The sequence below is a fragment of the Saccostrea cucullata genome, unplaced genomic scaffold, assembly GCF_032062105.1.
Source record: "Saccostrea cucullata isolate Sc308-1 unplaced genomic scaffold, CSIRO_AGI_Scuc_v1 ctg12198, whole genome shotgun sequence".
NCBI classification, from domain to species: Eukaryota; Metazoa; Mollusca; class Bivalvia; order Ostreida; family Ostreidae; genus Saccostrea; species Saccostrea cuccullata.
The window spans coordinates 1-12,348 of NW_026921414.1; the positions used below are offsets into that span (position 1 = coordinate 1).

Genomic DNA, 12,348 nt, shown 5'->3' on the forward strand with positions numbered 1-12,348 from the left:
TTGAAATCAATTGATATTACAATTTTTACTGACAAAAAGAGGAAAAAGAAATATTAAGGAAGGAGATTCCGAACTGTAGTGCATGAAGAAATATTGCTGGTTTATCGGGGTACACTTAGGTGGAGTTTGATTTCAATAATCCAGCGACTTAATTACGCAAATTAATCACGTCATTTAGTAAATCGTACATTGTTTCATTCTCTCAAACTCAAAATCTGGCGTAACTATACTTGACAAAGAATAATCAGAGAAATGTAATATAAAAGGGATATTTTAACATATGAATATGATCTATTATAAATTTGAAATGTTTAAGGACTAAGTATTGGGAAAAAATAATTCAGGCGTAAGCAGTACATAGTTATGTGGGTTGTTCAAGAGTTGGTACATTTTGTAACGCAAACTAACTGTCGAGTTACACTTAAGGTAAGGTTTGCGTTAACAGGGAGATAACTCTTGCGAATCACGAAAGCGTTTGAAACAGGCGACTTTAAACCAGCGATGCCAAGCATCTCGGTAACGAATTTCCTCTGTCATACTTGATGTTTGTTGTCACTTATTGTTAGGACTAAAACAAAGGACGTTTTAAGGAGAAAGTCTTATAACAAATCAAAGCATATGAATCTTAAAAGCCTTTGAGATTAGCGTGATGCATGTGGATGAACCAATAAAGGAGGACTTGTTTATTTTCGATACGGAATGTGGCAAGTTGTAGGCCATTCCGATCAGAAGAAAGTCATCGACGCATTGCTGTTGTGTGTTTCTCGCTTCAACACTACACTAAAATTTTAAGTGAGAATGGGAAGGAAAAAAGAACAGACCTGAGAGTATCCTGTAAAGTATTATGCTTTATGCAGTCCGAACAGGGAAGAAAAAGTCACGGTGCATTTGACCATGTCCAATGATGATGTCGACAGTTTGATTGTTGATAGTATTTTCATCAGGTAATTATTTAACTATTCATTTTACTGAAAGTTATGAATCATATTCTGACTACAGATTTAAAAACGATGAATAAACGGTACAAGGATGTGAGATGGCTAATATCCCAACATTGCCAAAAAATAAAAATGCATTCATTCAAGAAATTATGAAAAAAATCCGTGCTTTTCAGGCCTAATATTTGTAACATTATTGGAACAGGTATTCAATTGTTCAAGTTACCTTTTAAATGAGGTTTGATTTTAATTAATATCTCATTTTTTAATTAATACAAATTGTGCATGACAAGAACATTAATTTTCTTGATCAAGCATTTGCATTTCATTAATTCAATCTAAAGTATAAATTGTACAATAATTTCATATTGATTTTTCATTGATTTTATTGGAAATTTAATTTCATTGAGTGAATGAAATTCAGTCCAATTCCTTATGCAATTCCTTAAATGTTATTGTAAAAATGAACACATATGATTTCAGATCAATTGGGTCATTAATTGGAATAGATAAGAACAAAAAAAAGTACTTCAGTGTTTCCTTAAAAGATTTGTGCCATTAATCAAAGTAGAGGTCATCCCATATCAGCTCAAGAATATTAAAGAAAGTTGGATGGATCAAGCTAAGATGTTGAACCAGACATGGCAAAGTCAATGGAGATTTGGAAAAAGAAATGATGATTTGTTGTACCCAATGCATATTTTTTATATGTCTATAGATTATAGAAAAAAATTTAATGTTTAACAGCATCCTTATCTACCTGGTAGTATATACATGGTGTTTTCAATATATTTTAAAAAATATGTGTATGTGATGATTGCAGTGCATGATCTGTTTGTCCATCTTTGAATTTGTTTTCAGTAAAATAAATGTATACATTAAGGTATTAATTGAAGGTTGCTTTTGTCTACACTTACAAGTAACAAGTTTCTTAAAAGGGTTATTTTGTAAAATTGCAAGGAAATTAATACATGAACAATTAAATTTAATATTTTTTTATTCATTAAATTTTGTTCTTACCAGGACCTAATATGCTCAAATAAGTATTTCTGAAAACTGATGAGTTTTGTAAATAAAGCTGCAGTGAACATTTAACAGTTTAAAATATGACACTTGGAAATTGAAAGGTTGTTAATTTAGTAGGAATGATAAGACCAGTTTAGTAATCAACTAAAATTAAAATCTTTCACAAATAATGTAGTTTATTTTAAATTTGTTTACATTTAAAATCTTTTATTTTTTTTCTGTATTTTGATTTTAAAAAGGAGAAAATTTTTTTATATTTAAATTATTATTTCATGGATATCAAGGAGATATATCTATCACTGTAACATTGTTTCTTTATCCCTGTTCTAGACAAATATTTATGACAGTGTTATGTCATTTTGCAGAATTTGCCTTTTCTCTGAAATCAGAAGTACTCTGTAAACTCATTAAAGTATGAATTGATGTCACTTAGAATTCATCTTTATTTTGTTCTGTCTGATATTTCAATTTAGATTCTCAGACTACCTAATCCAATGATTGAGCTAATGTCCATGAAGTGTAGAAATAGGCCATCTTTAAGATATGTTGGTTGTCGGGCCTCTCAGACCGACTGACTAAAATGACCAGACTGAATTTTTTTTTTCAATGCAGGGCCGTATTTTTTCTTTTTATTCCTCTTATTCCCGTAAAGAAATGTTGTTGAAGATTTTCTCACCTACCGACCTAATAATTTTACCCAGAGTCAAGAGAGGGCAAACAAACATTACTTTCAAGATAGCATTTCTACTCTTTGAAGTAAAGAAATCATTTAATTATAAAAACAGCAGCTTCGTGGATGCAATGCTTACAACATTTCATTCAAAAGATGGCATACATGTATAATGATAGTCACGAGACATAACTGAATAAAGATATTTTGCTACGAAGATGTCTAGAAATTACTACATGTTGGAATAACTAAATCAGCATGAGGTCAAATTCAGAGGCTTTTAATTGGGTTAGTTGCAACATGTTCTGAAGTATGTTTATAAACATATACATGTACTTCTAAAGGTGTTGCATTATAATTCATGGACAATTTCCTCAGAATATTCAGATGTTAAGATTGCCATAAATACTAGATTTCTTTCATGGAATAAATTTTTAGACCATCTTGTAGCACAGGAGGAGTTTTATTTTGAATATTTTTGGCAAAGTTTTGCTTAAAAACAATATCAAAAATACATTTAGTCTTTAACATTCACCATGACAAGGTGATATCAATGTTGTCTTTATAAGTGTAGAAAAAGCCTGATTTTTGTGTTTCCGAACCCATAATATAGCCCCTGTTTCCATGGAAATAATATTGGGGACATACATATTTTTTTGGTTCAAATTATTTAAAATGATCAAATTAATAACTACATGGAATTTGATGGAATCGGTAGATATGTAAAACGTTGATTTTTAAATTTTTGTTGCCATGGCAACGGTTTCACTTTATCAAGGAAAATTGAAAAATCTTCTTTTTTACCCAATTTTTCACATTTTTGATAACGGAAAATTAATAGTTTAAATAATAGAAGCATGAATTATACTAATTCAGGTCATTTTAATTATAAAAGTTTGATAATTAATAAAATAAATCAATTTTTTCAATGAAAATAATATTCGAGGTGAAATATGAAATACGTTAAATTTGGCGTCTTTTACTAAAAAAATGGGACGGGCAATATCTTTGAAAATCATATTAAATGATGAAGCTAATCTCCCTGAATAAATTGATATATGGCATGTGTGCATATTAAAAAAAATAAAAGTTGGAGGGAGACGCAAACCTTACCTTAATTGAAAGAATAATCTTGTTAAGTATCACCAGGAATTGGGTCTAATTCACGTTCATTCTGATGAAGTCATTCAGTTTGTTATTACCATTAGGACGGGATGACTTCATCTGTACATCCAGAAGGAAGATTTTCATATACACGCATTAAGATTAAGAAGATCAACAATTTTGATGTAAATCTTGAATAATTTAGCGTAATACGTAACTTGAGAAATCATAAATAGAATTATTAAATAATTAGATTTTTTTAAAGGCCATGTGTGTGTGAAATAGTGTCATATATTGATATATTCTTGTCGGGTCGGGAGAACAGTTATTATTTGCCTTTTTCTTTATTCTGATAAAAATCATACTCGCTCCAAAATTCGGTGCAATTTTTTTTTTTTTAGAAAATGTCCGGTAAATATTTATTACGAACTTTTAATGTGTACCTACTATAAATGAAATCTACATTATGTAAATATATCAGATGTACAAAAGGTTACATGTATTCATAGAAGATTTAGCAAAACGTAAGGAATTACAAATGTATTTTTAAACTATATAAAGCATGAAATTAATTTAAGAGGTATTTAGTTTAGATTTCTTTCATCAGTTTCACTTGTACACCATTCGATACACTGAAAATCAATTCAACACTCTTGTCTTCCTCTTTTTCTTGTTTTCTCAGTATAACATAAGAAAAATAAATGCCTTATAACTCGCTGTTAATTTAGTTTGAATTTTTCGGGATCGAGAAATCAAGGAAATCAACTACATGCATGTGTAGAAGGGGTAGTCTACATAGCCTGATTGATTGATTGTATACCGCTTAATGTCCCACTCCAGAATATTTCACTGATATGGAGACGTCACCATTGCCGGTGAAGGGCTGCAAATTAAGGCCTATGCTTAGCACTTATGGCCTTGAGCAGGGAGGGATCTTTATAGTGCCACACCTGCTATGAAACAGGGCCTCGGTTTATACGGTCTCATCCGAAGGACCGCCCCATTTAGTCCCCTTTTACGACAAGCAAGGGGGTATTGAGGATCTTTTCTAACCTGGATCCCCACAGGGCTACATAGTGTGAAAATGATTTAATTCTTTGATACAGTGGACCTTCAGATATCCTGACGCAAGATATCTGGATGCTTCAGTACCCAGACAATTTTTCATCTGTATGGAATTTTTAAATGTTATATTGTCTTGTTTAACTGGTGATTCAGGTATCCGGACACTTGACATATATATCTGGACAAATTGACTGGGAACCAAAGCGTCCAGATAAATGAGGCTCCACTGTATATGCAATTTGGTATTGATAAAAAACATGATGAAATCAAATTTATAAGTTATAAAATTTATAAGATGTTACCCGAAAATGTATTTTCTCTTTGATACTCTGTACCTCTGGGTATTAAGTAACCAAAGTGAGCAAAGTGATCCAGTGTGTAATTACATGTATGAAAAGCAATGGTGCCCCTTACAAAATTGTGAATTTCATGGCATCATTTCATGTTTAAAACATAAATCAAATTCAATTTTTGGAAAGTTGTTGCATTAAACTCAGGTGACTTATACTAGGCCCATGGGCCTTTTGCTCAGTTTTGGGAGAGAAAAAAATGGAATGTGAAAAAAAATATTCAAGCTGTGTTTCATAAAAAATGTTTTTAAATCGAAAAATTCCAATTGAGTTGTACATCAAAAGAGTAGACATGGAATTTCATATTGTAAAAGATAGTATTGACATATAATATGTTTAATGTGGTTTTGTATTAGTTCACATTTATTGTTGGAAAAAATAAATCAATGTTCTTGACAAGACCCTTGAGCAATTTTCACCTCTTGGCCATCGAGTTTGACCAAGTTTTAGAAATTTTAAAAACTTTTGAATGCATGTATAATATAGTCTTTGTGTATGTTATTTATCCTACAGTGAAAATAGTGCCATGTTGAGCATTTAAACTGATTTTTTGGTGAATGTTGCAGAAGGAAGGGGGGCAGTTTGAATCCGATCAGAGAAATACTGAAAATTTGAAGAACTGCTGTTCAGAAGAAAATGTTGAAGGACATATCTCTACAAGTGTAAGTACTAAGCCTGGTTTATTTAACAGTTGGGAAGATTCAACAAATCAATTACAGAGACATACTGGGGCACAAAGCGGGGATGAAATTTTAAAGTGTGAATTGTGTGGGAAGGCATTCTCTGTATCTCTTTCTCTGACACAAAATGGTAAAGAACCTGATATTTGTGACTATTGTGAAAAGACATTCAACCAATCAGGCACCTTACAAAAAAATAAAAGGGCACATACTGGTAATATAAGCTATAAATGTGATGTGTGTGAAAAACGATTCAAACGATTTTATCCCTTGAAGATACATATAAGGATACATACAGGTTATAACCCTTATAATTGTGGTTTGTGTGGGAAAAATTTCATGGAATTAGCAGTTTTAAAGAAACACATGAACACACATACAGGTGATAAACCGTATAAATGTGGTATTTGTGAAAAGGCATTCATAGAATTAGCAGTTTTAAAGAAACACATGCGGACACATATGGGAAATAAACCTCATAAATGTGATGATTGTGGGAAGGCATTCACACAGTCAGGTTCCTTGAAGAGGCACAGGAGGACACACACAGGTGATAAACCTTATAAATGTGATGTATGTGGAAAGGAATTCAGTCAGTCAGGTGACTTACAGAAACACATGAGGATACATACAGGTGATAAACCATTCAAATGTGATGTATGTCAGAAGACATTCACCCATTCACAATGCTTACTGAGTCACATGAGGACACATACAGGTGATAAACCTTATAAATGTGATGTTTGTGGGAAGGTGTTCACACAGTCAGGTTCTTTGAAGAGACACATGAGGACACACACAGGTGATAAACCTCATAAATGTGATGTTTGTGGAAAGGCATTCATACAGTCAAATGACTTAAAGAAACACATGAATACACATACAGGAAATAAACCTCATACTTGTGATGTTTGTGGAAAGTCATTTTCTGAATTAAGCAACTTAAAGGCCCACCTTATGGTACATACAGGGGATAAACCTTATAAATGTGATGTATGTGGGAAGGCATTTACACATTCAAGTGGCTTTAAGAAACACAGGAGGATACATATAGGTGATAAACCATTCAAATGTGATGTATGTCAGAAGACATACACCAAGTCACAATGCTTACAGAGCCACATGAGGACACATACAGGTGATAAACCTTATAAATGTGATGTGTGTGGGAAGACATTTTACCTCTCACAAAGCTTACAGAGACACATGAGGACACATACAGGTGAAAGACCTTATAAATGTGATATTTGTGGGAAGGAATTCAACCTCTCACATCACTTACAATTACACATGAGGACACATACAGGTGATAAACCTTATAAATGTGATGTATGTGGAAAGGCATTCAATCTGTCAGGTGACTTAAAGAGTCACATGAGGATACATACTGGTGATAAACCTTACAAATGTGATGTTTGTGGAAAGGCATTCAGTCGGTCACCTTACTTAAAGAGACACATGAGGAAACATACTGGTGACAAACCTTATAAATGTAATGTTTGTGGAAAAGCATTCAGTCGGTCACCCGACTTAAAGAGACACATGAGGAAACATACTGGTGACAAACCTTATAAATGTGATGTTTGTGGAAAGGCTTTCAGTCGGTCACCTGACTTAAAGAGACACATGAGGATACATACTGGTGATAAACCTTATAAATGTGATGTTTGTGGAAAGGCATTCAGTCGTTCACCCGACTTAAAGAGACACATGAGGATACATACTGGTGATAAATCTTTCAAATGTGATGTAAGTCCGAAGGTTTTCACCCAGTGACACACCTTACAGAGACACCTGAGGACACATACAGGTGATAAGCCTAATTAATGTGATTTTGTTGAAATGGCTTTTATTCGAATAATATACAGGAACACTTGAGGACACATACAGGTGATAAATTAAATAAGTATGATCTGTGTGGACAAGCATTCAACTGGGAAGGAAAAGTTCAGATACACATAAGAACACATACTGATGGAAAACCTTATAAACTTGACATGTGTTGGAAGGCATTTAAGCCGTCTGAGGACTTGCAGAGCACGTGAAGAGACAAACAAGTGATAAACCTTATATTAAAACTTGATATGTGCGAAAGGTCTTATTCTGATGTTAATACTTTAAAGGACAATAGACGATGCATTCAGGTGAAAAACCTTACAAATGTAATGTACGTGGACATGTTTTCAGCAGAGCATATAAAGAAACACAAAAACACATGTACAGGTGACAGCATGTATTTGTAAAAAATAAAGGATGGCATAAAGTCTTTAAGAACGACATTAAGATGCACAGCAGTGAGGCATATGTCAATTTAAAGTTTCCTGAAATCAGGTTCATCAGACAATATATACACAGAGATAGATAACACATATTTTCCACTGTCATAATAATGACAGTAAAAACCTGAGAAAAGAATTTTCTGTGAACATTATTTTTAATATGGTATCAAATGTACAATTGAGGAGTAAAATGATGCATGGTAAGGTATTCATTCTATCTACTCATCTGATAAGTGTATGGTCAATTTTATCAAATTACTACATGTATAAGGGAAGTAACTCCACCATTTGAAATATAATTCAACACATTTTGAAGAAAACTTGATATTTTTCTGGTGATAAAAATACGTTAATACTTTAAAGGACAATAGACGATGCATTCAGGTGAAAAACCTTACAAATGTAATGTACGTGGACATGTTTTCAGCAGAGCATATAAAGAAACACAAAAACACATGTACAGGTGACAGCATGTATTTGTAAAAAATAAAGGATGGCATAAAGTCTTTAAGAACGACATTAAGATGCACAGCAGTGAGGCATATGTCAATTTAAAGTTTCCTGAAATCAGGTTCATCAGACAATATATACACAGAGATAGATAACACATATTTTCCACTGTCATAATAATGACAGTAAAAACCTGAGAAAAGAATTTTCTATGAACATTATTTTTAATATGGTATCAAATGTACAATTGAGGAATAAAATGATGCATGGTAAGGTATTCATTCTATCTACTCATCTGATAAGTGTATGGTCAATTTTATCAAATTACTACATGTATAAGGGAAGTAACTCCACCATTTGAAATATAATTCAACACATTTTGAAGAAAACTTGATATTTTTCTGGTGATGTCAAAATCTGTACAATATTATTGATATATTTTGTAAATTTGATTAAGGATTCTAATAAATATAAATGAAGAAATGAATGAATATAAGGTGTAAATTTCATAATACAAATATTTCTGTATGCTGAATATTATTTTTATACCTCTTATATTTTGGTTGAATTAAACACAAAGACTTTTATGTTTTTGATTTCCAAAATAAATTGTACTGTACAATTGTTATTTTTTTAAGGCCCATCTGAACCAAAGGACAAGTGCACTTAGGTTATGCTTTTTATGTGCCATTTTACTTATGTAAACAATATATTATCAAATCGTTTTCTTTTGGTAATAGTTAGAAATAAGTGGATATTTCGAATTAAAACACATATACATGTAAAGCATCACCTAAAGCAGCGTGGATTTGAAACAATTAAATGATTATAAATGCCCATGGATTCCCTGAATCTGGAAAAGTTGTACCGAATCTTCTTTGACTTTCGTTTATGTAAATCAAGGTGAATAGATATTTCAATAGACTCTTGAACATGGTGGATCATACACGGGCATGTTTGTAGAATGTTACGTTTTGTACCAAATTTGTTTTAAAAAATTGAATGAAGTTGTGTGATCTTGGAGTCATAATGATCAAACTAAGAAATTGGTACTCTTGCAATGAAAAAAAAATACAAATATAGTTTCATTGAATTTGAAATAAAAAAGGAGTGTTTAGGTGGCTTTCAATGCTATAGGAAAAACATTGTACGTTTTTTACATTTTTGATATTTTAACTACCAGCCTAATTGTATGCAAATTTCCTACCTTCACACAAGTTTTATCAATGTATTATGCGTCTTTTGTCACTAGCACAAGTTTGTACAAAGTTAGGCTCATAGTAAACAAAAGCTTTGAAATGATTGACCATACTCGATTTACTATAATAGAAAATCACAAATGTCGGCTGACCCCTGGAATATTCAATGGTTTTGTTCTTTGTATATTCGTGGATTTCAGGCCCAATCAGGGGTAAAATTTCTTGAGTCGTACGGTTTAGATATCAATTAATGATTTGGGATGAAAAAGTTATTGGATTGTTTATTTTTTCACGTTTAGCCATGGCCCACAAGGGAACTCAGTCTTTGTCCATTATCTGTCATCGTCTGTTTGCGTCAGTGTCCTGTGCACATTTTCATATTCTCCTCGAAAACTACAGGGTCCATTTCAACCAAATTTGCCACGGATTATCCCTACGTGGAGGGGATTCAAGTTTGTTCAAATGAAGGAACAGACCTTCTTCCAAGAGGAGATAACAATTCATGCATTTAAGATTTAATTTGTTCAAATCATGACCCCTTGGGAACTACCCGATAGGTAGAGGCCACAAAGGGGATTTTTTTTACAGTACATGTATCTTTCTAAACATGCTAAAGAACGGGAAAGTTTTATGTTATGTTGATATGAATCCTCAAGTAATGTAAAATTCAAGCCTCTTGGCCATGGTTTTTGACAAAGATTTTGAAATTAAAAAAAAAAATCTTGAATTCATGTATCATTTAGTCTTTATGTGTGTAATTAATCCTACAGTAAAAATATTAATAGTACCATGTTGAGCATTAAAACTGATTTCTTTGGTCAATCTTACAGATGGAAAGGGGAGAGTTTGAATCCGATCAGAGAAATACTGAAAATTTGAAGAACTGCTGTTCAGAAGAAAATGAGACAAGAGATGAAGAAAAACAAATCAATGCAAGTGTAAGTACTAAGCATGGTTTATTTAACAGTAGGGAAGATTCAACAGATCAATTACAGAGGCAAACTGGGACACAAAGCGGGGATCAATTACAGAGGCAAACTGGGACACTAAGCGGGGATCAATTACAGAGGCAAACTGGGACACTAAGGGGGGATCAATTACAGAGGCAAACTGGGACACTAAGCGGGGATCAATTACAGAGGCAAACTGGGACACTAAGCGGGGATCAATTACAGAGGCAAACTGGGACACTAAGCGGGGATCAATTACAGAGGCAAACTGGGGCACAAAGCGGGGATAAAATTTTAAAGTGTGAATTATGTGGGAAGGCCTTCACTGCATTAAAAGAAATAAAAAGCTACCCGTGGACACAACCTGGTGAAGAACTTGACATTCGTGATGATTGTGAAAAAACTTTCAACCAATCAGGTGCCTTACACAAAAATAAGAGAACACATGCCTTGAATACACATAAATGTGATTTGTGTGAAAAACACTTCAAACGATTTTATACCTTGAAGATACATATAAGGATACATACAGGTTATAAACCTTATAAATGTGGTTTGTGTAAGAAAAATTTCATGGAATCGGCAGTTTTAAAAAAACACATGAAGACACATACAAGTGATAAACCTTATAAATGTGGTGTTTGTAAAAAGGCTTTCATAGAATTTACAGTTTTGAAGAGACACATGCGGACACATACAGGAAATAAACCTCATAAATGTGACGTTTGTGGAAAGTCTTTTTCTGAATCAAGCAACTTAAAGACCCACCTTATGATACATACAGGTGATAAACCTTATAAATGTGATGTGTGTGGAAAGGCATTCAGTCGGTCAACTGACTTACAGAGACACATGAGGACACATACAGGTGATAAACCTTATAAATGTGAGGTGTGTGAGAAGGCATTCACCCAGTCATCACGCTTACAGACTCACATGAGGACACATACTGGTGATAAACCTTTTCAATGTGAAGTATGTGAAAAGGCATTCATTCGAGTTGATAATTTACAGGAACACATGAGGACACATACAGGTGATGAATTGTATAAGTGCGATATATGTGGAAAGGCTTTCAACTGGGCAGGAAAACTACAGATACACATGAGGACACATCCTGGTGAAAAACTTTATAAATGTGACAAGTGTAGGAAGGCATTCAAGCTGTCTGAGGACTTACAGAAACACATGAAGAGACATACAAGTGATAAACCTTATTAATGTTATCTGTGTGCGAAAGGTCTTTCTCTGATGTTAATACTTTAAAAGACTATATGATGATACATACAGGTGAAAAACCTTACAAATGTAATGTATGTGGACATGCATTCAGCAGAGTATATATAAAGAAACACTTATGGACACAATCAGGTGATAGCATAAAGTGTAGAAAATATAGGATGGCATAAAGTCTTTAAGAACGACATGAAGATGCACAAAAGTGATACATATGTCAATTTAAAGTTTCCTGAAATCAGGTTCATCAGACAATATATTGACAGAGAAAGATAACACATATTCAACTATTTTATGACATTAAAAACCTGAAAAAAGGAATTTTCTATGAACACTATTTTTATGCCCCCCTTCGATGAAGGGAGGGCATATTGCTTTGCTGCTGTCTGTTGGTATGTCGG

The 12,348-nt window shown here is 33.0% G+C and overlaps 1 protein-coding gene across 1 annotated transcript; it reads left to right on the forward strand.

The window, feature by feature from the left end:
• Window positions 1-5,644: 5,644 nt before the first annotated feature.
• LOC134259901 (zinc finger protein 493-like) lies at window positions 5,645-12,120 on the forward strand. The gene is made up of 3 exons (XM_062742499.1): window positions 5,645-7,605; window positions 10,061-10,115; window positions 10,592-12,120. The coding sequence occupies exons 1-3, from the start codon at window positions 5,711-5,713 to the stop codon at window positions 11,930-11,932; spliced, it is 3,291 nt and encodes a 1,096-aa protein (XP_062598483.1). The 5' UTR covers window positions 5,645-5,710; the 3' UTR covers window positions 11,933-12,120.
• Window positions 12,121-12,348: the final 228 nt, after the last annotated feature.